The sequence below is a fragment of the Zerene cesonia genome, chromosome 7 (assembly GCF_012273895.1).
Source record: "Zerene cesonia ecotype Mississippi chromosome 7, Zerene_cesonia_1.1, whole genome shotgun sequence".
Classification (NCBI taxonomy): Eukaryota; Metazoa; Arthropoda; class Insecta; order Lepidoptera; family Pieridae; genus Zerene; species Zerene cesonia.
In genome coordinates this window covers 4,246,631-4,273,979 of record NC_052108.1, presented here as the reverse complement: position 1 = coordinate 4,273,979, position 27,349 = coordinate 4,246,631, and the positions used below count along the sequence as shown (strand labels likewise).

The following is a 27,349-nucleotide window of genomic DNA, read 5'->3' as shown; positions in this document are numbered from 1 at the left end:
ATATATATATATATATATATACAAGATGTTGCTCGTTTAAAGGTATAAGATATATTAATTTAATAAATACGATTCTTCACAAAAGCATAAATATTGTGTTGAACTATTAAAAGATAAAATAAAATTATCGAATACCCCAGGAGTCAGCAATTCCTGGTCGCCGAATGCTCCAATGAGCGACATTACGCCATATGGTGTCCAGGAAGCGACAAATAGGAAACAGACAGTCAATGCAGCTTTTGCGATTCGTATCTCAGCAGATTCTGCACCTGCATTTTGATTAGAGCGCAATGACTCTACATTCATTTTCTTTGCTTGTTCCCTGTATTAAACCAACATAATAAGACATTAATAAATAGCAAAAAAAAAAAACACATTAGTCCATGAAGAAGTGCACCTATTAGCCGATATTGTAACTTTAGCAGACGAGAGAGCATCCAACCATACCATAATCATTTAATTTTTAATCACTGCAGAATAAATAAGTAAACTATAAATCGATAAAATTTACCTTAACGCTGCTTCGTGAGCGAATACTTGTTTCACAATACCGCTGTAGAAGTAGATAATACACAACATCGGGAAAACGTAACTACAAGTGAATATACAGCCCACGAATAACTTGTTGTCGAAGGAGTTGGTAAGGTAGTCGAACGTGCAAGATGTTAGGTAGCCCTCTAGAAATTGATAACATTTAACTCAACATGATAATTCTTATAAACAATTAATGAGAGAACTGCGACTTTTATTTTAGTTAAGTTTTAAAAATCTGAAATGGATTAATTGAAAGTTTATTTCTTTGTATTTAATAAAATAAAAAAGCAGATCATCTTACCGGGTACAAATCTACCCCAAACTCTAAACAGTGGCATCAAAGACCAGGGTGTCGTGTATATCCATATACAAATTATCATTAGTACCACTTTTCCTCTGGATAGCCGTCCATCAAGAGGTCTTGTGATTGTTGAATGCCTGAAAGAAAGAAAAGAAGGAGGAATTTGAAATAACAAAGGCATTTGTACATCCTAAACTGAGTGTTAAGGTTTTCGATTCTTTATCTACTTCTCCTCGTTTTTTTAGAAAAACATTAAAATATGCATGATATATATTCTCACCTGTCATAAGCGATGCAAGCGTTAGTCATTGCAGCACCGATGCCGCTATAGGATCCCATAACTGCAAATATTTTGCACCAAAGGGCACCTGCTGCAAATCCTCGCATAGCGCTGTTATATATGAAAATGGGTGCTTTGAGCATCATAATGAAGTCGAATATTGCTAGATTTAAAATCAAAAGGTTGCTAGCTGTTCGTAGAGATTTCGTCCTGTAACAAGATATTCATCTTAATGTACTTACTGTATTTTGCTTTGCCGTAATTGTTTACATAAAATAAAAGGTGCTTACGAGGCGAAAATAAAAATAACCATTCCATTTCCAATAAGAGCCGCCGCTGTAAAGAAGCAGTAGAGAAGACATAGAGCTGTGTGTGCACTAGCTGGTGGCTCTGGGTACTTGAACCAGTGCTCTGGTATCATAGCCAGATCCTCACCAGTCAGTCCCTCGCCCAACATTCGTTCGCCCCCTGACCTGTTAATTATAATGAGACTAAGTTTAAATTATACAGAACTGTCATGGTGATAGGATAATTGTTCTGTCCCGTAATATCTCATATTTTACTAAATATATAATATTTATAAAAGTTTTATCTTGTACCTTAAGGGGGCAAAGTATGCCCCATAGATGTTGTAATATTCTGTCCTATTGTCCATGTCTTGTGTAGGGATCATCTTTGAGCAGTCCTCGATAGTTGCGAGAACGCCAACCCCATTGACTGACTGCTGGCTGCTTCGAATAGCACTCTTGTTTTATATCAACAGTAATAATTGATAATGAGATTTCACGGATTATCCACTACGGTACATGTGATAGGATTAGCGGTGATTTTTACGGCTGTCACGAGCATAGATTTGTGCTGATGTGCACTAGGTGAATAAAGGTGATTATCGGCGTCATAATTATGAGAAGCCATAAAATTTTTAATCTGTGGCTTAACAGTGTTCTTATTTCTTGATTTGGAGTTAAAATGTTATGTTTATGCTATTCAAAAACCATTATAATGTATGAGATTGGTGGCTTTTATGCAATGGAAGGATCAGATTGTTGAAAGAAATCCATAATACTTAGAGGTATGTTGTATGTTGTTCAGTTTTCTTTTGTTTTTGTAGATCAATGGTCCTTAAACTTATTTCCTTTTTATAGTCGTTCCCTCGTGTGCTGAAAATAAATTGTTTAATAAGCGGGGCGTTATTAAACAATTTACTTTCAGAACAACCGATAATAGTAAGCAACATGACTTTTGGAGTGTTTATGTTTTGTTTATTTTGAACAAAAGGTCTGCCCTGAAGATTGAATCAATTTATAAAAGAATGATCCGTTCAATTTTTATTTCTTCTCTTAAGAGTAACTTTATCGTGTTTATGGAATCTTCCACTTCAGGTGTCTATTTTTTTTAATTTTGGTGAGTATGAATAGAATATCAGATAATCTTCTGAATTAAGGGTAAATGCTAGTCTTTTTGTACAGTTTACTAGATCATTATAAGTTTTAAAAATGATTTGCGTGTACATATTTATAAAATTATAATTACGACAAGTGCAATATACCTCCAATATATTTCCATTTAAATGCGTTTTGCCATGAACCTATTTATATATAGGTGTAGAATATTCTTATATATCTATATAATAATAAATAAATTTTAAAAATAATTTCGTTGATAATATTTAAAAACGCATTTTTAACAAAATGCATATGGAAGTATACGTGGTATCCGTCTGTACGTTCTGGCAAATCTCTAGAACAGCTGGACCGACTTTTTTATGATTGGCGGGAATTTCTTTGGTGCTTACCTAATGTAATACGATGTAACTAAGGCTACATTTTACTCCAATATTCAAATGGGAACATAAGGATATAAAAGAAATCCTCATATATGCGGTTGAAAACGCGGGACGCAGATTTTCTTAAAAACATTTATTATTATATTTTCCTCATTTTTGATTCGAAAGCACGTCTTAAATGAGCCTAACTAAATAAATAAATATTTGGGTATCGTAAAGTTCAACGAAGTTTCCTTTTTTTTAGTTTGTGAATGTGTGAAAGCACTGATTCTTTTAGGTGAGATATATAAATAATATTTCTGAAGTAGTCTATCACAACGTTATAATCTACATACTTGTATTCTTTTCGATAAATTGTTAAAATGAAGTGGAGATATTATGTTTGATATTTCGAAAAGAATAGATCCTAAAGATCGAATCAATTTGTAAAAAAAAATTATATTAAGGCCATTAACGGTGATAAAATAAAAAAGGACCTTTTAAAAGATTCCCTTCAGCTTTCACAGTGTTAGGTTTATATTTACAAACCTGGGATTTCCTAACGGTACCTGATATTTTAAAGTCTTGTGTGAAATATAGTGAAATATAGTGTTAAGATAAAATGACGAAAGACATAAAACAAAAGTAAAATACATTTATATCATCAACAACTTTAATAGACATCACAACAACCATTTGGATCAAGTATCTACACATTTATATTTAGGTCACTAGGTATAAGAAAATCCATAAAATACAAATACAAAATGTCCATTGTACAATTTTTTACGAATTGGCATTTCAGTTCAGTCAAAGACGATGCCGTTCCGCCTGACATCAATTCCATAATCCCAAAATCAAAATTTCACAAATGATTTATAAATACCTTATAAAACAATTTTTTCTGATGCTTAGAATTGTATATATTCTCAAGGAGTTATGTATAAAAGACAAGATAAAGTGTATCTACCAATTTACATTTTTATCACGTTAACTTACTTTTTTTACAAATTTGCATTTCTTTATATTCGTTTATTACCTTGGCAAGTTAAGTACCTTGTCAAAGTCTAATAAAGTGTCTGCCAGTAAATGTACCATTTGTTTATCTACATGATACTTAATTAGTAATAAATTAAAACATTTTGAGTTCAGTAAAAGGCTAAACATTCCTTATAACAATAAATGTATACGTGATATTTTCACAATAAATTTTAATAAAAGTAACTAAAAAAAATCTCTTACATATAGGTACATATTTTTTATATACAGTTTTGTAATCACAAACCTCACATCTGATCATAATTTTACTATTTATACACACACAGTAAAATTTCATTATCAGTATCATTTGTCGATTTTTGTTACATATTATATAGATACGGTCCTTAAGAAAAGGAAATAAGAAAAACGATTCCTGAGTAGGTACTCGTTTCTCTTTATACTGTGGTACTAGAATATCGTTACTATATGTGGTGTGTTCTAAATTTAAAGAATTCTTAATAATTTCTTAGTGTAGATATTTGCAAACATTGTTATAAAAAAACAAAGTGACATTTATAAGTTTTTACATAAATGTTACATATATGTAAGTTAATAAAATATTTTGTATATTATTAATACGTGACTGTTACAGATACGCTACAATTGTTATTCGGTGCTTGGTTTAGTTATGTTTATTGTATTAGGATTTAGTTATGCAATGAAACAGTGAGAGAGTATACGATTTAAGCAGGTGTATAGTAAAGTGTTTGTAGACCTATTTATAACATTAATTCTTCCAATTAAATTAATGTAAAATTTTTAGGAATATAATTTGCATTTGTAAGAGATAAATAAGAATCGGCCTATTCCCCTGGGCGAAAGAAAGCTAGTTTTTTACTCCTTACGGAATAAAAATGAGATATAGATATAGATGCAATTCCTCGTAAGTAACATCCACATTCAAGATGTGACATAAAATATATTAGATATTTAGTTTTTTTTTTCAGTTGTTTTTATAATAATTGGTAATTCTTGAATGATATTGTATGATATTCTATAACAGTTAATATTTGTTACCGAGCCGTAGTAATCAAAACAAACAGTTATAAAAAGTGTACATTTCGTATTACTTTTTGTATGTGATTTCTATTTCAGGAATGTAATATGCGAGGCTTTTCTACAATAATTAACTAATTATTGGTATATATTTACAAAAAAAGCAAATATAATACATGTTACAAAAATAATCTTTCGCGTTGAACTCTTTAATACTATGCGAATAAGTATAAATAAATTACAAAATTAGAATTTTATAAAATGGACAAGTTTGAGACACTTAGACGTACGAAAATGGTAAGATATTCAAATCTATTATATATTGTAACTTATATTTAATTGTAGGCTATGAATCACGTAGGTAGCATAAATATTGATTTCATATGTTCAGTATACAAACAAAGTGACAAAAATTGTAATTAATAAAACTAGTTATACGAGTGCGTTATAAGTAAAAAAAAAAAAACAATTTTTATCTATTCTATTTCTATCAACTATTTTATTTCAATTGTACACGCTATTAAAAAAAATGTAATACCTAAGCTGAAAGGGCTTTTAATGTAAACTTAAACATTACTACACACCTAAACAGGGTTTCGAAACGAGCTTTTTATACAAATCTCTACTCCTCAATTTCATAGTCCAATTTTATTATTATTTTTATTATTAGAACGTGGATTACTTTTATTAAAATTCGCTTTTTTCAGTCTTTCATCTTTAAAAGGGGTTTAAAATAGGATGCAATTATAATGGAATACTTTGTTTTATAAATGAATATATCAGCTTAATATGATATACACTACTGGTAAATAATAATTAAAACTTGGCAAAAAATGGTAAAAAACTCATAAACCATAAATGTTTTTTAATTAAAAATTGTAACGTTTTCCTTTTAGTAGAAATAGTTATAAACTTACAAAAAATTGAGCTGAGAAGGCTATTTGTAACTGAAAATAACTGGCAGTAATTGATAAAACAAGAAAAGTAATGAAATTTAATCGAATAAAAATGATTTAAACCCAAGAAAAAATGTGGAATATTCAAATTAGGCCGTACATAATCAAATTAAAAGCTTCAACTTGTAATGGTTGAATTTGAATTACTAACGTAAAATTGAAATATAGACAGGCATTATGGATTATATATATAGATACACTACTTTCAAATTGAGCAAAACTTGCATCGTCATCGTACATAGTTCTCTACAAGATCATGATTTTTATCAATTATTAGTGTCTTCTATTATATCATTGTTTTCATTATTATTACATAACGGTGAAGTATGTTCGTTTGTGTCTTTATTTTCTTCTGGTTCAATACATATACGTGTTTCAGTCTGTAAAGTGGACATAGGTGATGGCGGCGGAGATGACAAAGGCGGTGCGCTGCATGCTCGGATCTCTCTTTCGATAGAGAGATGAACCATTTCTACATTGTCTGTTGTAACCTCGTGATTCAATCTGAAATTAAATGATAAGAAATTGAATTGCAAAAACCCTGTATCGTTTTAATTCTAAGAAGATATGATTTTTATGGATAGATTAAAAGTTAAGCGGAAATTGAAGCGGAAGCGTAGCTCTGAGAAGTACTATGTACATACATAGAAGATATTTTCTTGGAGCTTTTTCGTTCTCTAGAAGAAATCTGGTGGAAACTGAGAAAAGTAAAACTTTTACCTTGGCGGCGATTCCTCAATCCCATTTATAGCATTCATTCGTTCCCCCGAAACAGCTGAAAAAAAAAACAAACGATAAACAATTCCTAGAAAGACAGTTAAATACTTTCTGCTACACACCATTATTTGAAGGAGAGGATTTAAAGTCGACTCATTTGTCGTTCGCACTTTAGGTACTATCGAAATATTTTGACAGGCCCTCGTCAAGAGGAGCCATAGTATAGGATCCGATATAACATCGACCTTCATGGATCTGTTTAATAGATAAAAATTATTCGAGAGCAAAATAACTGTTTGTACCTGGCAACCCAAACGTTATGTCAAGAAAAGAATAGGCAACCCTTCGTTTGCATAAACTGTTGGCTGTGTACTTACCGTTACTATTAAATTTATCCGCTAATTCAATGGTGATATAAAAAAAATCTACATTCAATTGATTATAGTCTGGCCGAGATTTTTCAGCCGGGTGGGCGTGGGTTTTTATATTTAGTACCTAATTTTTATTAAACTAAACTATCTATCGCATTTTTTATCAATTAAACAGGTCGGTGAAGGTCGATGATATATTTTAGACTATTATACTAACTAAAAATTATATCAGTACCTTAATTATAAAATTATTTAAAAAAAATAGCTTACGTTGTGATATGTCGTCAACAAGACGTTGCTGCCGCGCAAGAGGTCGTCGACGCGTGTTGTCCCGAACTCGTAATGTCACTCCCGCACATGCGCCACTACCATGCAAGTCGAGTGCAAGAGACGACTGTGAGCCACACTCCGATTCAGCTGCGCTAGCACTAAAATGTAGCATTAGTTCTATATTCAATTTCCAAAACTAATTTTAACTCAAAAAGATATTCAGAGTTTCTTTTTTCAATGTTTTAAAATTTATTGTTTCTTAATTTAACAATTTTTTTTTAACTATGTACTTTGAACTATAACAATAAATGTAATTACAATAAATTGTGAATAATAAATATAAAATTTGAAAATTGTATTAAACAAAACGGAATCTGGAATAATTTGAGCTAAATAAATACAACATGTATTTAATATTTAAAATATTCTTACAATTAGTTACTCCAATACTTTTTGTACTACGGTTACAACGGTTGCTTCTTGTAATAAATATTAACAAAACCTATTCATATAATTAATTCTTATATTAAATCATCATGAGCAGTTATGTAGTTGATTTAATAGGACGCATTATACTTCTAGTACGTAGGAATCAGGTTTCAATTGAGACATTGGAATGACTGTATTTAAAAAGAATATTAAAGTATAAAACTTATGACCATACGCTTCCTCGCAATATTCATATTTAGACGCATACATTAGTATATTTCAAAAAGCATTTGAAATGAATGTTTCTAATGCAGTCATGCTGTATAATTATTTTGGTAATGCGTGTAATGATACCTGACGGCTGATTGCGGGGGCTCATCTACAGAAAGCGCGTAGCGCCGTAGCGGTCGTCGTAATGCAGTAACCGGCAACGGAGCGCGACCGCTAGCGCTACGCAAATCGGGCGCTGACCCGAAGCGTGCTTTTTCTTTAGCTCGTTCACCACCTCTGTACATACACTTACTATCCTATTCACAACTGATTACTGGGGCGGAGATTGTACTCGTATGATTAATGTGATGTTTTTGGATATAAAAAGTGTAACGTTATAAAAATCATTTTGATGATCGGAGTATGATTAAGCCTCATTTAATATGAATTGATCAACTTTCAATTACTCACTTCACATCAAAACTAAACAAACATGCAATTTCTTTTAAATAACTACTCCTTAAAAATGTGATTTATAATTACCTTTTTTTTATTTTGCGCTCACATATTTTACAATAATTTTGATTCTTATACAAATTAATTTAAAAAATACATGTTTTTTAAATAGTACATAATATGTGATGATTCAATATAATAATTTTTCTTCAATAGCACTAATTTGAAAAGCTCAGTTTAATGACTTTATTAATTATATAGACTTTCGAAATATAAGGAAATCCTATCAGAAATCCACGATATGTAGAACGGTGTACATATTTCGTTATTTTATTAATAATGTTATAAAACCTACATTGCAAAATAAGTATAGAAAAATAAATTTTCTCTTATATTTAATTACTGCTTATATTATGGTAATTCAATTAATTATTTATCATCGTCTTATTTTGGAGCTCCAAAATTAATAATACTAGGTATTTAATTAATTTATTATAAACACATAGCTTACCCGTATAACCGTATTTTTAATATTTTTTGTTGCAGCTCTTAAATGACATAAATATAATTTATTACAGTAAGATATTTTTCCCCATAAAGAAGAAGTGATTGGCGGTCTATCTAGACATTTTCTACTATTTCAAGAATTGCGTGAACTTCGAAATGATATGATATGAGGTTCGACTGAGTATTCATTTAAGTATTTTAGCAGCAAACTACAAAATCATTTTTTTTACCTTTTGCGTGTGTGTGGTGGTCGTATCCTGTGAGTTTGTGGGAGAGGTAATGCATGTGGTAAGGGAAGTACGTGGGGTAATCTATACACGCCGAGTTGGTCAAGCCTAGCTGGGGTGGCGCAGGGGCCCCTTCGCGGCAACGGGCGAGGTATCGCTTGGGGCCGCGCGGGAGTGACTTTGGCCGCACTGTCTCGAGCCTCAAATGTCATCACACACGCAGCGACTACGATGAAACCTGAAATGTTAAATTTTGTATTAACTTATTAGTGCTTTATACATATTGATCATTACTTATACTAATTATTAATACTATTTATTTTTAATATGTGTAAATATATTTTTTTTGTGTCGTAGAGGCAACTGAGTTGGTGGTTCGGCTGATGGTAAGCGATCACAACAGCTCATTAACAATCGCAGAGGTACTGCGTCTGCAAATGCGCTGCATTTATGGGCTAAGTAATAAGGAAAGGATTGACAACTAAAAATAAGAAATGGACTGGAAAGGGTGAGGAAGAGGAAACGGGCCTTCGGTATTCTTATAAAAATGCTACTTCACATAAATAAAAAAGTTTTCAGTAATTTGTAAATTACTGTAATTTTTTGTATTAGATAAATACAAACATATGCTACACTTATACTAAAGATAAGTTCAATCAATTGAAATTCTAACGAATTGTAGTCTCAATGTAGTATTCAAAAACGACAGCAATTGTCACACCTCCAAATCCCATAACAATAGGTCCCGCGTATGATAAATTATTGAGGTGGAAGCCTCGCGCCTCGTCTTTCACTGAGACAGTCGCGTTTCCTCGCACTTCCTGAGCTACTGATAATGTATCTGCGTAGTAACCTGTAACAATATTTATCTGTAACAGTATTGATCCTGTGAGATATGCACGTATCTGCAATATTCATAACGTAATTTTATATAAGCGGTCCGCCCGTCTCAGTCCGGCTGCGCCCGTGGCATATATAGGTAGGGCTCAGGTCACTCAGTGAATATGCAGCTTTTTATGGTGAAATAATAAGTAGTAGGTAGTCTATTCGTAGTATTTGTTAGTTTCGTTTGATATATATACCTTGTTTAAATTCATAACAAATTGTATCATAAGCTAGCCTATTCTTATTGATTTGAGAATGCGTCCACGAAGATAAGCAAAAAGCAAACAACTCATAGTACTCGTCAACACTGTAGATTTCTATGCATGAAAGAAATCAGTTCAATAGTGTTGAATTAAACGTACCAAAATCATAATAGAGCAAGTTTAAACAACCTATTTATGGATACAGAATATTAGTTATTTCCTGTCCTTAATCCTGTTTTTGCTTAATTTATAACCATCGTTTTAATCGATGTCACTCGTGTCATCCATGAGAATAACGGTTATTTTAATCAATTAAATTTAAATTAGAATGGTCATTGTGGTTTATCAGTATAATTAATTTCGGTTGATGGTAAGTAATCAACGTATGATTCATATTGTGGCCGTGGCAAGTTGTGTGAATGCGGTTTTGCTGGTTCGTTGAATAACAGCCTTGCATTTCATTCCCGGTTACTCATTTATAATTGTACTCAATTGTGACCTGCTCATTATCCATTACTAAATTACATTCGCTATTGTGGTTAACGGTATTCAATATGTACATCGATGTATATGGGAAAATGGTTTTGACACTAGAATGTAATGAAAGCACTTAGTAGTGTAGTGTGCATGCGTTAGGTACATACGTAGTAACACGCCATTATTGCACATAATTAAAACGTAGACCTACATCATGAATTACGAACGTGCACTTATTTAAAATTTAGTTGTGTAACAAATTGTGTGCTGACTTTTTTTTTAATTCAAAATTCGTTTAAACAATAAACTTTAATAGTAACGATCATTAGCCTTGACTTTAATTTGTGTTTTATTGTACAATGAACACTGAAAATTTTCATCATGCTTAATATACACCTAATCATAAACTTTGCATTTGCTAGCGTCGGATGTTCTGATCCGGAAATGTCTGTTTCGGAACGCTACCGGAAGTGCCTGTGCATGTCCATGCGCTCATTTCTACGGAAATGGCAAAGGTCTAATTACGAAGCATATTATATAAAATCAAAAATTAAGAGCACAACTCTAAAAATTAATAATCTGAAATAAAATAACTTACGTGTATAAAACAAAACTTAAAAAATACTAATAATATAAAAAATAAATCTAAAGTAAAATCCATACTAATAATATAAAGATGAAGAGTTTGTTTGCTTGTAAGTATGTTTCTTTGCTTGAACGCTTAAGGAGCTGTAGGGCTGATTTGAAAAATTCTTTCACCGTTGTACGTTCTCTCCAAGCTATATGTGTACCACGGGCGAAGCCAGGGCGCTGTGATTTAATTTTCTGCATATAGAATTTGGGCAGCAATGATTTGTGCAAAAAATTCAATGTATTTATTCCGTTCCACTGATTCAAAAAATAAGACGCCTTATTCTTGTTAGATTTTTTTTCTGTTTGCCTTATACAGCGTTATGATATAATCTTTTAATATTTATAAATATATTTCATACCTATGACTGCCATAGCTCCACCCAACAGCATCAGTAATAATCCAGCAGACAGCGCGCGACACGCATGCCATAAACATTGTGAACTCATTTTCCCCCTCACAACCTGGAATATTTAGTAATCTCTAACTATTGTTATTGGCTATAAAGCAGTAAAATATTGTATTTTTCAGATCTATTGGTAGTGGTTTCAGTATAAAAATTAAAATATTGTTTTTATAATTAATTTAACTAATTAACAAACAATATTTGACTTTTTATTATTACTCTCACAAATTTACTTTGATCCGAAGAAGATAGGTAGCATTACTGCGATTGTCCAACGTAAGAGTACCGTATTTGAGTATTTTTTGTGTTTAATTAAATGAGTATAAAAATATTAATACAATGTTAAATGTGACTAAACCCGAATAAATAAATAATTGTAAATGAAAAGTTAAAAAGGGACTAACTTTATCATTTATGGTGTTTTTAATTATATGGGAAAACGAATGGCTAAACTTATCGTTTAAAATAATATACCTTTTTTTATAAGGTTCATCACATCAGTATATGTTTAGTAAGGCATGAGCCTAAAGGTTGTTGCCTGTTAATCAAAAAACATCTTACCAACATCAGCAAGTTCTCTTAAAAGACGTAATTAAAAATTATTTCAAACGTACCAATGATCCTTTTAAAAAGAAGGAATTAATCTACACAAACAGTTACGTAGCGCTCGTAGCACTCAAACACCGTAGGCGCGTGAAATTCGTAGCAAAAGCTTTTTAAGTTGATATGTAAATTTTCCTTTTAAACGAGATACACATTATGCCTCACCCTGATTATAATATTTTTAATTTACTTTCGTAAGCGTTGAGAATATTATAAATGATGTTACACTTATTAAATTCGAAACAAGGAATAAGCTAAAATTTTAAGATATTTATAAATTCATTACCAAAAGAAGGATATTAAATATTTAGAATTGAAAAGTTAATTTTCTATTTAATAAATACAACGTATATTTCTGCTGCATGTTGTATTAAAAATGTATGAAAGTGAACAGCAAGCGTGCCTTCATTTTCTTAGAGTGCTCACAAGAAGTACTAAAGAGAACTGTTCTTCCATGAGACTTGTATTTATAGAAACAAAAACCCTGCAACCTTGACTTCATAAATTTTCTACGTGTTTATGTGTAGGAGAAAGAATACACGTGCTATGTGCCAGTCTTTAACGATACACGTAATTGTCCAGTCTGTATTTTTCAAAAATAAATAAAATATAAGTTGGCCTTGTTAGTAGATATTTTGTGTTTAGGATAGGAATTAATTGCACTGTTTGTTTTTAAACAACTGGTTATTTATATTGTGATATGTTTACAGAAAAAGGTTGCGTGCGCAACAAGTTCTCAGCCAACTGTTGAGTCTTCATTGTCCAAGATTCTCAACCAAATATAAGCATATTTAAATAACATTTAATCTTATTTTTAAATCATTTACAACACAAAAATGAACTGTTCTAAAATGTGAGTGAAATAATGTTTAAGTGGTTCTATGTGATGTTATCATGGTTAGTTAGGTAAAAGATGAAGTACCTGGACATTCCAGGTGGCCCCGGACGCGGGGTGGGCGCGCCGTAGGGGCCCAGTCACACTCCGCGCACGTCTCATGCCGACTGCCGCGTCCAGTCAGGGCTCGGACGGATCTGCGCACGCATACAGCTTCCTTGCTCCAGCCCGATTCAACAAACAAAATCGAAACCTAATCGTAATACTATTGCTAAACCGAGTTTTTCTTATGCACATGCTTGAATCCTGTTAATGTCCTTCCATTTGACTAAATGAATTCGGACTCATTTATTCAATACCCCATTGAATATACAAAAAAAATATAATTCATATCGAGTCGCTTTGAATTTTCGAATTGTTTTTTTAAAGACAGATATTATTTCACAGGCTATTTTTTCCAGGACTATACTACAAAAATATAATGTAATTATATCATATAAAAATTTAACAATAATTATATTTATATTTAATAATAATAAATTGGTAATTAATAACTACTTTTTCGATGATGCTAGTATATAACTATTTTGAAAATGTTATTTCTCTGATTACTACAGATATATAATACGAGTATTAGGTGTGATTAGAATATATATTATTATGAGTAAAACTTCCAAGTAAAAAATATGTATTATTCAGTACGTAAGTCATATTTATATGTTCATCTTTTTTCGTAATAGATTTATTTCAATAAATTTGTTATACTTTAAATTAATAATTAAATAAAATGTTTGATATATTCAGAAGCGTACGTTAAATGGAATATTGTTGCTGTGATCGTAGTGTTATAAAATATCGTCACCTTTGACTACCATTAACGGGTGTCCTCGTAGTTAACTTGCATTATCTTCTTCTGGAATCTGGATACGGCTCATGCGACACACGTCGCTCGTAATCCCATCCAAAACAAATTTTTTATTTGTTGTTTTTTAATTGTTGACATGACATTGTGAGACATGCGACAAACTGAGTTGCCACCATGTTTCCACTTAACGGTAACCCTTAAGATGTCACTAACGTAACGTAACCCTTAAGATGTCACTAATGTAACGTGCGAAACTTTCTGCGATTATAACCGAATTATGCAAAATATGGTCTCATTTTTCACCCCTTTGTATAAGAATCATGTGTTCATGTATAAAAAAAACAAAAGCAGAAAGAGAGAATGTTTCATACATTTTTTATTAAGCTTTCATCTAAACATGCACAAAATAATAGAAGGTTTTTTTGGGGATGTTCAAAGCCATGCAAATTATAGTGCCCTAAAACGTTACGAAAGGCCTTTAGATAGTAATTTTTGAAAGCAAGAATGGTTCTCTATTAAAATCTTTCACATTAATTCGTGACAAGCATTGTTATCGTAGCTTGAGAGTAAGGATGTGTTTTGCAATATGCAACATTTCTGAGAGACAAACACTGTAATTTATATGCGGCTTTGCAGAAATTACAAGCGAGACAGTTCTGAAGCGGGTGCTTGCTTTGCGAATGCCAAATGTCGTACAAACTTTGTGAAAATAAGTAGTAATTTACAATATTTTCCGAAATTGTCCCTATTATCGTATGTTTCTTTTAATTAACGCCACTACATACGAATACCATAATTATGTAAAAAATCCTATTACCTAGCCTTAACCTATATTAAGGTAACGTGAAGTGAAGAACGGTTTTAAAGTGCTGTGTTTTGTTTTACTGCCATTAAAAAATTCACTTTATACATTTATAAAGATGGTTAGATGGTTAGACCTACACGTTATTATGTTAAAATTGCATATTAAAACTTCATAATACTACTTTTTTATTACTGTTGGTTTTTCTAAACGTGGGAGTTAATGAAAACCCTGATTTGTAGTTTCTTGATTTATCAAGTCATAAATAATTTTTAACTTCATTTTATGGATTTATAATATTCGGGTGATTATATTGTGAGGGTTCGGTATTTAATTAAGAACAATTTATACATTTTCAGAAATTTTAAAGGTTTATATTTCGCACAAAATGATTCCTTTTATCACCCATCTTAATTTATTAAAGTGCTTAAAAAGGCGTATTTAACACATAAGTTTTCATAAAAATATAAACTGTATGTACTATGTTAAACGTATTACAACATTAATGAAAATGGAACCAGAACTAAAATTATACAAAAAAAATGCACAACATTTTAACAGTGGTAAAAGCGTGTTGAGCTGACTATTAAAGGCAAGCGGCTGCGGTAAGTTTATGTGCAAATAATGAGTCAAAGAGGTACCTAAGTATACAATTATGTTTATTTAATTATACGACTTGATTATTTCCTCTAAATAAATTCTATATATCATATCTATAGTTTAAGTGAAAATAAATTTGAAACAGCTTTTAATCCATTAAACATAAAACAATAAAAAAAATTAACATCTCAAAATTGTATTTTTAACATGTATACTTATTTATTGTAATATTATCAGATTTTTCAGTCTTTCTTAAATGGGTAGTTTATTGTATCCAATAGATTGGTTTTGCAAATCCTATCAAAGTTATCATAGTCGTAAGAAAAGGTTTTGGCGTAGCTATCTTGTTTTGGGCGTTGTTCCAAATATAGTGTTGCAGTTTCTTCCGCAGGTTATAATAAATATATTCTATTGCTAATATGCTTTTTGTGCCACCTTCTTGTATTTAAGCTTCTGTAAATACTTATTTTCCATATTACGCTCATCTTGAAAGTTGAAACAACTGTGCGATTAAGTGAACTAATTGGGTAATTAGAAATATTCTACATTTGCCTACTCTTTTACTCCTTACTTTAGATATCAATTTTTTCAGTTCCTCTTATAAAAAATAGTGTAAATATGTTACGCTCAAAGAGCGTTTTCGGTTGCGAAAATTGCTTACAACAAATCGTGGTCTTCGTAAAAGATCAACATCGCAACATTAAAAAAATGCGTCAAGGCTTTTCTTCATTGCCAGCACGCGTCGAGCGTTTTCATTAGATCCATTACACGAATTTCGCCATATCTTGTTATGAGCTATTTTTCACTCGTAACATATTATACACTATTAAATGAGTGCATGATGCTTATCTCCTATTTGTAAATGCAGATTATCTATTGCCAAAATTGTTTTTGCAACCAAGACATACTTTATTTCAGTCTACCTGTATTATGACATAGGTCGCCATTCTATGGAATTTAACATTAAAATATGCATACTCGTATATTATGTGGTTATGTGAATTTATGTATCTTGTTTATAGTTTTTAAAGATATGTTGACTCGTATGGTAAGTTAGACTCGTGAGGTTAGGATGTTCAACTACAGAACAAGTTTCAGGTCTACAATCCGGAACAAAAAATAAAAAGTCCAAAAAAATCTTATTTAATTGTTTTTGATTTTCCATGATTTCTTTATACTTATAAAGGTGATCAAATTGGTTAACCTGTGTTAGCTTAGCTCCAAAGTCTTGCACGAGATCATTTTTGAGCGTGAAAATTTTTTATTGTGAGTGTTGATATTGATTGTACTTCATTGATTATAACCGTTATTACTTTTTGACTTAGTAACACTTGTCACTCCTCTATACAATGGCGAATAATAATGAGTTTTATAAAAATATAGCTAATTTGTTATCTGTTTTGTTTTGTTGACTTATATAACTTGTATTGGTCAATATGCGGCTTTATCTAAAGAGGAAATTTTCACTTTCTCCGGTCAATACCACATCCGTTGTTTTGTCCAGAGAATTGTTCTTTGCATTATACATATAGAAGTCGAAAATTGGTTTCATACTATCCGATCTGTGAGACGATTACAGTTTATTTAACCCGCAATATTAAGAAAAACATTCTATAAATAAGTATTTCTTAAAAAATACTGTACATATAAAGTTACACGCATAATTCTTTTGGAGCATTTTTTTTACAATTAGTTCATTTAAACTTTTATGGTTGATAGTGAGAGACGCACCAATGGAAACAAAAACGTATATTGCTCAAACATTTGTTCATAAATTATATTGAATATTTACGATGCTTTTTCTAACACATATTTAAAGTGACATAAATGTACCGTATAACGCTCCAGAGACACATATTTTTGTTGAGATAAAGAAAAATTTACTGTTTTTACATAACAACGTGACATTATCCGTGTTTCTTTGCTACTTTAATAAAGTCGTACTTTTTAAAGGGTCGTGATAAAATGTAACAAAGGTGTAAAATTCTATTGTTGCTAATAAAATAAAGTACCTGCTTAACTGCAACTAAAAAGGTAAAATAAAAAACATGTGAAGCTTACACTAAATAATTTTTAATTCACTTAAAATTTATATGGTTTATCAGGCAACAAATATATGGGTAATTTATTTAATACAAAACAAAATGTAGCATTTTATTTATAAAATAAACAAATAAGTTATATTTACATAATAATTATATTTGCATTGTTTGTCAGTCTTCTCCAAATATCTTAGGTATTCACCTGCATACCATAGATTGATAGTTAACGATTGTGCATTTGAAAGATTTGTCCGGCACTCGTTGCAGGGCACGGAGGCTGGGTCGGTGGGCGGGCGGGTTGTCACGTGGAGCTCGGGGCGCCGGCGCGGCCGGGTCGCCCGGGCGGTCGGCCGGGCTCACGGCCGCGGCATTCCTCAGCCGACAGTCGGCCGCTACGCTATGCGCGCCGTCGCGCCCTCAGCTGCGCTCGCCGCGGCTCCCCGCTGCACGGCCCAAACGGCCCGGGCCCGATGCGAGCTTCGCGCCGCCGCTGCCAGCGGTGTCTTGCTGCGCTGAGCCACAAGCTGCATGGTGGAGGGCGCCGTGCGGGGGGCGGGGAGGCAGGTGGCTTCGCGCAGGTGCGGCCCGCGCAAGGCCTGGGGCTCTGTTAGAAGCGCGCGGAGGCGCGGGCACGCCGCGGTGCGCGCCCGCCCTCCTGCTCGCGCTCATGGAGCCGCCCTGGGAGATAGAGCTCGAGCTTCGTCGGCATATCGAGAGCTGTGCCTGCACCTGCGACCACATGGGCTACGGAAATTACATGGACTATCAGGTGGCGCCGGCCGCTCACCCCTGTATATGCCGCGCGATCACCTCACCCCACGCCCACGTATGTGTCCCCTAGTTGCGTCCTGTCGCATGCTCTGTCAGCCGCGGACCCTTATCACGCCTCCCTGTTTGTAGTGTTCACATGTCATTCACTGTGTATCATAGATGTGTTTTGTTTTTCGTTTACCTTGAAATTGTGTTTATAATAATTTTACTTACTTTAAATTACTTAGCGTACTGTAAGCAATAATTACATGTCTTTAAGTTTTTTTTTTGTATTTTTTTTACATTTGTCATTCGTTTGTTTTCATATTTCTTTACATTAAATGTGATAATTATGTTAATATAAGTACCAACCATCTTTTATCAAAAGCTTTTCAATGTTTTATATTATTTGGTACTCGTACAATACGATTTAAGTATTTACTTCATAATTAAAAGTTTATGCTTAGCTTTCAATGTTTAAGTGGTCGAATACTACGCACATCGCAGTAAATTTCATTCAACTAGTTTCCTAATAAAACGTATACGTTAATCCCGTAAATTTCTTAAGTGTTTATCCATTTACTTAATTTGATCACAAAGGATGTATAAGGCCTAAAACCCGTTTCGTACATTTGTACGGGCCATGTATGTAATAAATCGTGTTTATGGATTAGGCAATAAAAGATAATATTGTAATAGTAATTCCATTACCCACTGCTTAACATAATGAAGGCGCACTAACAACACATTAGGTTAAGGACTTTGATGAATGACTCATAATTAATTCGTCGACCAAAATACTTAAGACTATTTTTGCTTGGCCGACTAGACGTGTAGAAGTATACTTATACGGGTTCTATGAACGCCAGAGAGATCATGAATTTTAAAAGCAGATGCTTTGTTGAAGACGCCTTGTTGACGATCATGTTTTGAAAGTTCTACAGGATTCTTTTCAATTTATTTGTGCTCTAGTCATGAACGACTCACATGTGTGAGAATTTAGTTTATCGAATCAACACGTTAAAACATAGGTACCTATTACTCTAAACGTAACGGTAAAATCAGGGGATTAAGTTTTTATTAATACTAGACTACTTATGAATTGGATTTATAGCTTTAATAAAATACTAATGCTTGCTCGAAGAACATGATATCTGTTGTTCATAAACCACAATGAGAAAAAAATCAATGATAAGTGAAGCATAAACAATATGAATATGTACGTTCTTGTTTACTTTGTTGCCCTAATATTATTTTATATATGTTGTGGTATTTGTAGATTTAAATTCATAGAAACGCATTAGCATTTATAATATCATTGCAAAAAATAGGATTTAAATATGAAAATTCTAGAAAAAAGATTAGATTAATTCAATAACTAATTATAGCTTAGCTAAACCCTAAGCAAACGAGATGGAATCTTTCATATTATGACACTATAGTCAAAACTATCCCTTTTGTTATTTTATTTAAATCAAAAACTGGATGGGATTGTTTTGGCAAGTAATAAATAATTAAAATAAAACTTACAAGAGTAAAAAAAATATGTTTGGTTTTATGTTCGGTATTAAACGATAGAAGGAATTATTTACGAGTATATTTCACGGCTATTACAATGGGATACTAAACAAATTTAGATTTCAGTAATTTTTTTCCAGCATTCAATTAAAAAGTTGTTACTTTACTTTTTTACACAAATCTGTCTCAAAGCATGATAAAAGTTTTACGGAACGGTTAAATATAAATTGAATTTCTTTCGTAGTGATAGGGCGAAGTTATACCAATAAATTGTCCTGATTCTACAAAGATCAACATTTTATCTTGTAAATGCTTTCCCTAAAATATTGATTTAACAACATATTGATTACACTGGCTAATGTTTTAAGGCAATGTTTTGTTTATTTACTTACAAAGATTATTTTTTTTATTGCCTTCCAAGTTCTGAAATTGTATTTATTTGAAAGTTATTTTTACAAATAAATACACTTAACACTAGTTTTTAGTGAAATTTGAAAAAAGTATATCATAGTAGTAGGTTGGTAATCCAAAAAAGTAATTAAGTTAAATTAATAACATTAATGCGTTTCTGTAGAGTTTTTTAGAATGCTCTATTCGGAAAGGTCTTTTGTTAAAAAATAACAACAAAGAAGTTGGTCTTGATATTGCACAATTTGCGGATTTTTGAATCTGAATAGATTGTATTGTTAAGTATATATTCAGTCGTTGAATAATCAGGCCATTACGAAAGAGACACGTCCATAGATTTATTACTTATTTGTTATATCAATATTCGAGCAATTCGTTGTTATAAATTAACAATCAGAGAAAAGAATTTGAAATCGGAACACGACCGCGTTTTCGTAATTACCAACCAACTCATTCGAGCAATTTGCATAACTGATTGAGTTGTAAAGCTAACATCTTCCATTCAATACGAATATGAACATAAAATATTGAGATATCCTTAATCATGGCAGGTCCTCAGATCCTTTCATGACTATGCTTTAGTATTTTTAATCATAAAAGATAACTTTTTCAAAACTTGTGTTCGTTCTTACAACTCTTGTAAACAGTACAACAGTAAATAATTTTTCTGTAAGAATATGTCTTTCCTACCATACGAAAATATTGATTCGTTCTATCTTTGTATACAACGGCTTGTTCATAAGGGTGGGCTAATGCCTAATTTTAAAGAATGACCTAGTTTTAAAATGCGGTCATCCAAAAAAGGTCTCACTTCAAAAAATGTTACGACGCATAATCACTGCTTGCTTAGTAGAAATAGAAGCGGCAGCCCCATGATTAAACGATTGCTGTAAATTATAATGTATAATAAGTAAAGTAAATGGTAAATAAAATAAAAAGGTTTGAAAAATAGTCATATCACAATCAAACAATCACTTTATTTTTTTATATTTCATAGTTAATTCAAGTAGTTTTTTGTATGTAAGTAAGTAAGTAAGTAGCGAAACTATGATTGAATTACATCATGTCTTTGCTTTGTGTAAAAAAAAACGTGAGAAGTTTTCTTTATATTCCGCTCAATGTTGACAGTATTTACAAAATCTGTGAATAGTAGATTAATTACAATTACGCCCTGCGTTCATTAAACCAGACTCGGTTGAAAGAACATTCAGGTCTCCGCGTTCTATAAAAGAGTGATGCGTTCGGATGGTTAGTTCCGAGGTAACAATGGGGGCGCAAATTTCACGCGACATTATGCCGGTCGTTGGGGTACACAGTGCAGAGTGCACACTACAGACAGCTGTGCAGCCTGGCGACGCTTGCAGTGAATCGATTTCTACACCTACGCTTTTACAAAATATTTTAATTAGAACTTAATTAGCAATTAATCATCAGCCAATGGATTTTCAGGTGGTATAAAAGATATAATCAAATGATATACCTGATATGTATAATTATTGTTTTCAACATTAAAGTCGTAATTTTAATGTTTGTTTACAAAATAAAAAAGTAGCAATGCTTTGTTTATAGATTCTCGTTTACCAACTGAGCTTTTAACAAACGTTCTCGACGAAATGTTGAAAGCGAGTGTTGAACAGAGAAACTAGCATTTTCCAGGTAGTTTCGGTTTCATTTCATTTCATTCAAGTTTGAGGACTTATAATGGTACAAGAGAGTTTATTTAGCTCTTTGACTTTTAAAATAGGGCAAGAAAGAAATACTAAAGAAAACGTTATTTAAATAAAATAAATTAATTAACCTACCTATTTTTCAGTGTTCTGCAGAACAGTATAGATAAATATACTACATGCTATACTAGGCATCTTTATCTGTTTCATTCTGTTATCAGAAAGTTGCTGGGGCACTGTATAATTGTTCATCTTACAATTCTTAAAAAGTCAAACGCGTATCGTTATTTAGGCTTATTATACAATATGTTATTCAAATATTCAAGAACTCACTGTGAAACCTGTAATTTTATTTATTTTCAGAACGTTATATGTATTTTTAAATATACCAACATTTTACTTTGGCTCAGTAAATCTAGTATAGGTACATACTTCGAAAACTATTGACCGCTATGACCTCTTGTTAAATAGGGTTGAATATAGCTTGTCGGTTTGATTTTATCTGAATCTAAGTTATTGAGAGCTGCAGGTTCAGGAGACAAGCATCCCGGATGTGTGATGTAATCTGAAGTATTTCTTCAGGTAGTTAGGTTTGGATGAACTAATTTATATTTTAAGATAATAAACATTTTGATACATTCTCATTCAATTAAAAGTATAATATTTAATCTAACTTCCTGTGCATTTAAGATTCTTAAAGGGGGCTTTTACTCATACTTGATCACACAAAACAGAATTATGTATTTTATACCACTTAAGTACCTGCTATAATTGTGGCATTCAATAAACAGAAAACTTCAGTTGAACAGGTTTTTACTAAAATAAGTATTGTTTGTCTGAACACATTCATGCCCGCCACCGTCAGCTCTGGGAAATACTAAATCTTAAAAGTTTATAACACAAGGTCTTATACAGAAAGTAGAACATTGTGAAAAACATACAGCTGGACTCATTAAGATTTTTTCTACACAACAAAAGGCTTTTTTCTAAGAACAAAATGAAAAGTAATGAGATTGAAATGAACAAGGTCATAACATAGAGATTTTACTGTGAGCAGATTTAATTATAATACTTACCTACTCGATAATATCAATTCTCCATTTCATCCAATATTAAAATCGAAATAAATTTGTTAATAATAAATATTCTACAATTTATATATGTTAGATGCTAATATAAATTAACGAAAAAGAAAAAATCTATATTTACCACACATAGATACAATTTATCCATTTCATTTCCATAGAATAATTTTATTTAATGTGTATATAGCAAGTAATCACTTGTAACGCTGTATGAATGAATAACTGTTTGTTTAATGTTAACTCCCTTGAAATCCCGGTTTGAGGGAGGCATTCACGCCAGTACTCTCTGTAAATGGGTCAGAGGCTATTCAGGTCCCCCTAGAACCTCCCCATATTATGTGTTCCCCTTGCATAATTGAACATGCGGCAAATTATTGTCATTCTGTAGAGACCTACACATGCAGCAGTCGAATTCTATTGCTGTGTTCTCAGCGCCAATTGGATCACATATGCATACTGTAATAAATTTTGCCTAATATAATATAACTAATATGATTTGTCGACATTGAAACCTAAATGCATTACGGCTACCTACACGATAGCGTTTGCACGTTGGAAAGATATAGCTTTATTTCCAAAGATTTAAGTGTAGATGTAACAGATTATCTTAAATGCGCGGAAAGTTGCTGACGTGCATCTAAGTTTTCTATCATTTTACCATGTTTATTTGGTTATAGGAAATATTATCTAACACTTAATTGTCTCTAATACTTTCAGAATAATTTATGTTCGCAGGAAATAAACAACAGCTGTATTGTTTGATTATATATCTATTTAATCTTATGTTTCTTGTTATCAGATCAGAAATAAGAAAGTTAAGAATCAAATTATTCGCAGCGAACGCACTTATTCCAGAGGCGCATGTCGAAACACCTGCATTCGATAAATCTGACTGGATATTTATTTTAATTTATTTAGATTTTAGGGTTTATTTACGGTTCGTAGGATTTGTAAACACAATATATTGTATGTATTGACTTTTTAGTATAGGTTAGTTTCCTGTAAACTTAGGTTAACGCGTGTTATATTTGTCTGTCCGTCCGTCTGTAACCAGGTTGTATCTCATGAACCGTGATAGGTAGAATGAAATTTTCAGAGATGTATTTTTGATGTGGCATAAAAATAAATAATAAATAATGGAGGTTAAGCTCCGGTTGACCCGGTCATAAATTGACAGTTGGTTTGCCAATGATACCCAGGCCAATGGGTCAATGTACGTATGTTTACATATTGTTTGCAATCGCTCTTATGCTTATTTGTACGGAGCTCTTAGTGTCGCAGTCCGAAACACACTTAACCGACTTTAGGTTCCTCTCGACTTTCTCTATTTTTTAAATTTTGTTACGAAATCAGTTAGTACTTACATTGAAGTATTTGTAATAACACAAATGTACATGTTTGTTACTGTAAATATATAAATATTACACATTTCTTTTGTTTTCGATAATTTTAAAAGCTCTCATCACTACATGGTATAATACAAAGTCGCTTTCTCTGTCTGTATCTATGTCCCTATGTATGCTTAAATCTTGAAAACTACACAACTGATTATGGTGGGGTTTTTTATGATTTCATAAATGCAATGCTCACAATAGATGAACAACATTGTCAACAAATTTTTTTCCACAATCTTATGTGTTGCGATCTAAACGTATAGCAAATTTTATAATCTAAACACTTTATGAATTTGATGATCTATACACAAAGTACTTAGTTTTTTTCTATAACTAGCTGGCCCCGCGGTTTCTCCCGCGTAAGTCTGTATCCCGTAGGAATATCGGGATAAAAAGTTGCCTATGTTGGTTTAGTAGTTTTTGCGTGAAAGAGCAACACACGTATCCTTACAAACTTTCGCATTTATAATATTAAAGTAGGATAGTAGGGAGAAGGATAGTAGGATTAATAGGATAGGATAGGGTTAGTAGTTATAACAACACCTGTGTAGTTCTATCCTTAACTGGGTTAATTAACAATTTACATAATGATATCGATATGAAGAAAATTGAATCTATGATATACATATAGTGTAACACTATGAACAAGTAACAATCAATGGAATGATAATGAGCGAATGAGATATGCGTATCGTACGGTATTGTATCTGTACCTATAGTATTCTGAAAATGTCGGTCACGATTCAAATAGCCTTTGTACCGTTCTAAGCCTATGTAATATGTGTTGTTTGTACTCTTTTATGTGTGAGCAGTTTTTTGGGTTAAAAAATAATACCATGCAAGTCAAAAACTTTTAGAAATTTTCATTAATTAGTGATAAATTAATGTCGTACATTAAACAAGCTAAGATCAGGCATTTATTTATTGCCCTATCACTATAACACAACAAACCGGTATTTTTTCGTCTCGCTTATATCTAATACGGAGATATCATAGTTAGTATCGAAAGTATTAACGAGATAAATGTATTCGATTAGGTAATATAAAATAAATAATGGCATTAAAAATAGCGATAGTAAATTATATTAAAATGAAAAAGTAAATAATATTGGTAATTTGTCTTTTATAGGCGGCGGTACCAGAAGGCATGACGTTTCCTGGTTCCATACCAGATGTGGCGGAACGTTGTGGTCGTTGGGCACCGGATTCACTCTCAGCTTCGGCATCAGGAAGCTCTGACGAAAAGCCAACGCCGAGACGGCCAAGATGGAGAATTGCCCTTGCTGGGCTCGTCGTGTTGGCCGGACTTGGCGCCGCACTTGCGTTGCCACTCGCTCTTGGTGGTGGTGGTCGCGCGACGCCCGAACAGCGATTAACCACTATAAGGCGGATGTTACGTGATTTTCCACTCATCGATGGCCATAACGATTTGGCTTGGAACGTTAGAAAATTCTTACATAATAAAATAGGAGATTTTAATTTAAGTGCCGGCTTGGAAGGCCTCGAACCGTGGGCTCGTTCGCGCTGGTCGCACACTGATATACCACGGCTACGACTCGGACAAGTCGGTGCGCAATTTTGGTCAGCCTATGTTCCTTGTGGTGCGCGAGACAAAGATGCAGTGCAACTAGCCCTAGAACAGATGGATGTTATTAAAAGAATAGTGGACATGAATGCGGCCCACCTTGCATTAGTAACTGATGCCGCAGAACTATTAGAGGCTCATCGTGACGGTCGAATAGCCTCACTGATTGGAGTTGAAGGTGGTCATGCCCTTGGAGATTCACTTGCGGTGCTGCGCGCATTTTATCAGCTGGGTGCTCGATATCTAACGGTAACTCATACGTGTGATACGCGATGGGCGCGTGCCGCTGGCACTTCTGGTGGACTCACAGAGTTCGGACGCGCCGTGGTACGTGAAATGAATCGTCTAGGGATGATAGTGGATCTGTCTCATGCAGGAGAGGAAACAGCAAGGGATGCTCTAGAAACGACTCAAGCTCCTGTAGTTTTTTCACACTCAGGTGCAGCAGCAATATGTAACTCTTCCCGAAATGTTCCGGATGATCTTTTACGTATGATTGCTGCAAATGGAGGTGTCGTTATGATTAATTTTTATGCTAAGCTCGTAACGTGTGGAGAACGTGCCACTGTGGAAGACGTTGTAGCTCATATAAACCATGTTCGTCGAGTAGCTGGTGTAGAGCACGTAGGATTGGGTGCAGGATATGATGGTATCGATGCACCACCCGAAGGATTAGAAGACGTTTCACGGTATCCTCATTTGCTCGCAGAATTATTGCGAGATCCTGACTGGAGTGAAGATGACGTGCGTAAACTTGCTGGTATGAATGTTGTACGCGTTATGCAAGATGTAGAGCGTGTGCGTGATCAATGGCGACGTGCAGCCGTTTTACCGGGCGAAGAATCTCCTGGAGTTCGCCGCGGTGACTGCGTGTACGGGCCTGCGTGACGCAGGCTCCGAGCCGCGCGCTTTCGCGGCCCTCCTCGTACTGCTCAATATTGACATTTGTTGAACGTAGTTATAAAATATGTATATTAGTGTCCAAATGTGATTTAGCGATTAAAGTAATCTTTACCTGACCTCGATGCACAAATTGTTTAGCTAAGGAGCCGTACGCGCTGGGCGCTTCGTCTTGGTGTCGGCACGCGGTCCGATCGCTGAACTCTTCTCCATCCATGCACACGACTTCGTTGACGAAAGCCCAATGCGATTCGGATTTATATGATGTGAGCCAATGAAGATATTAAAAACGGAATAAAATGTTTATAGAAAAAAATAAATATTCTTTATTTATAATTCTGTCTTTTCTTTATAATGCAAAAGTGTTTTAACTGACATCTTTTTGTATCACTTAATGATAAATTTAATTTATAGCTAAACAGACTTTTACAAAGCAGATTAGTGACATGTTCGAATATAAAATCTAAATCTAATCTTTATCATAAACCGGAAGGTCCAAGACTTAAAAGTTCGATAACATGTGACATTTGCAACCCCGCACTTGGCGTGGTGAATTATGGCCTGAACCCTTACAGGAGACCTGCGTCCAGTAACATATATGGGCTGATGATGATGAAATAGAAATTATAATTA

General features: G+C 33.0%; 3 protein-coding genes across 5 annotated transcripts in view; 1 reads left to right on the top strand and 2 right to left on the bottom strand.

Moving 5' to 3' along the window:
• The window catches only part of LOC119828211, a 104,587-nt gene extending 102,723 nt beyond the window's left edge, over window positions 1–1,864 (bottom strand). Inside the window, exons 1-6 of the mRNA XM_038350313.1 lie at window positions 1,715–1,864; window positions 1,406–1,588; window positions 1,116–1,325; window positions 836–972; window positions 512–677; window positions 57–322 (exon numbers count right to left, since the gene is read on the bottom strand). Coding sequence (XP_038206241.1) covers window positions 57–322; window positions 512–677; window positions 836–972; window positions 1,116–1,325; window positions 1,406–1,588; window positions 1,715–1,788 — 1,036 coding nt within the window. The 5' untranslated portion in view covers window positions 1,789–1,864. The remainder of the gene's footprint in view (window positions 1–56; window positions 323–511; window positions 678–835; window positions 973–1,115; window positions 1,326–1,405; window positions 1,589–1,714) is intronic.
• Window positions 1,865–5,834: 3,970 nt separating this feature from the next.
• On the bottom strand, window positions 5,835–13,290 carry LOC119840903. 2 transcript variants are annotated; one of them, XM_038367678.1, is made up of 8 exons: window positions 13,188–13,290; window positions 11,618–11,720; window positions 9,782–9,913; window positions 9,064–9,298; window positions 8,015–8,167; window positions 7,232–7,389; window positions 6,594–6,648; window positions 5,835–6,377 (listed from the first exon to the last, which is right to left on the bottom strand). In XM_038367678.1, the coding sequence occupies exons 1-8, from the start codon at window positions 13,260–13,262 to the stop codon at window positions 6,140–6,142; spliced, it is 1,149 nt and encodes a 382-aa protein (XP_038223606.1). In that variant the 5' UTR covers window positions 13,263–13,290; the 3' UTR covers window positions 5,835–6,139. The 2 variants fall into 2 exon arrangements, with proteins under 2 accessions (XP_038223606.1, XP_038223608.1); XM_038367680.1 differs by lacking the exon at window positions 8,015–8,167.
• Window positions 13,291–17,683: 4,393 nt separating this feature from the next.
• LOC119840841 (dipeptidase 1-like) lies at window positions 17,684–27,002 on the top strand. 2 transcript variants are annotated; one of them, XM_038367609.1, is made up of 2 exons: window positions 17,684–18,178; window positions 25,361–27,002. In XM_038367609.1, exons 1-2 carry the CDS (start codon window positions 18,077–18,079, stop codon window positions 26,702–26,704), a joined length of 1,446 nt encoding a protein of 481 aa, XP_038223537.1. In that variant the 5' UTR covers window positions 17,684–18,076; the 3' UTR covers window positions 26,705–27,002. The 2 variants fall into 2 exon arrangements, with proteins under 2 accessions (XP_038223537.1, XP_038223536.1); XM_038367608.1 differs by having other exon boundaries at window positions 17,689–18,235.
• Window positions 27,003–27,349: the final 347 nt, after the last annotated feature.

Bases quoted from the DNA above. Each gene is read 5' to 3' on its own strand.
- LOC119840903 (XM_038367678.1), bottom strand. From the start codon at position 13,262: ATGAGACGTGCGCGGAGTGTGACTGGGCCCCTACGGCGCGCCCACCCC. The intron at 7,390-8,014 runs GTATCATTACAC...GCTACATTTTAG, and splicing joins CCCCCGCAATCAGCCGTCAG to TGCTAGCGCAGCTGAATCGG. The intron at 6,649-7,231 runs GTAAGCTATTTT...TTTTTTTTTCAG, and splicing joins TGTTGACGACATATCACAAC to CTGTTTCGGGGGAACGAATG.
- LOC119840841 (XM_038367608.1), top strand. From the start codon at position 18,077: ATGGAGCCGCCCTGGGAGATAGAGCTCGAGCTTCGTCGGCATATCGAG. The intron at 18,236-25,360 runs GTATGTGTCCCC...TGTCTTTTATAG, and splicing joins TCACCTCACCCCACGCCCAC to GCGGCGGTACCAGAAGGCAT.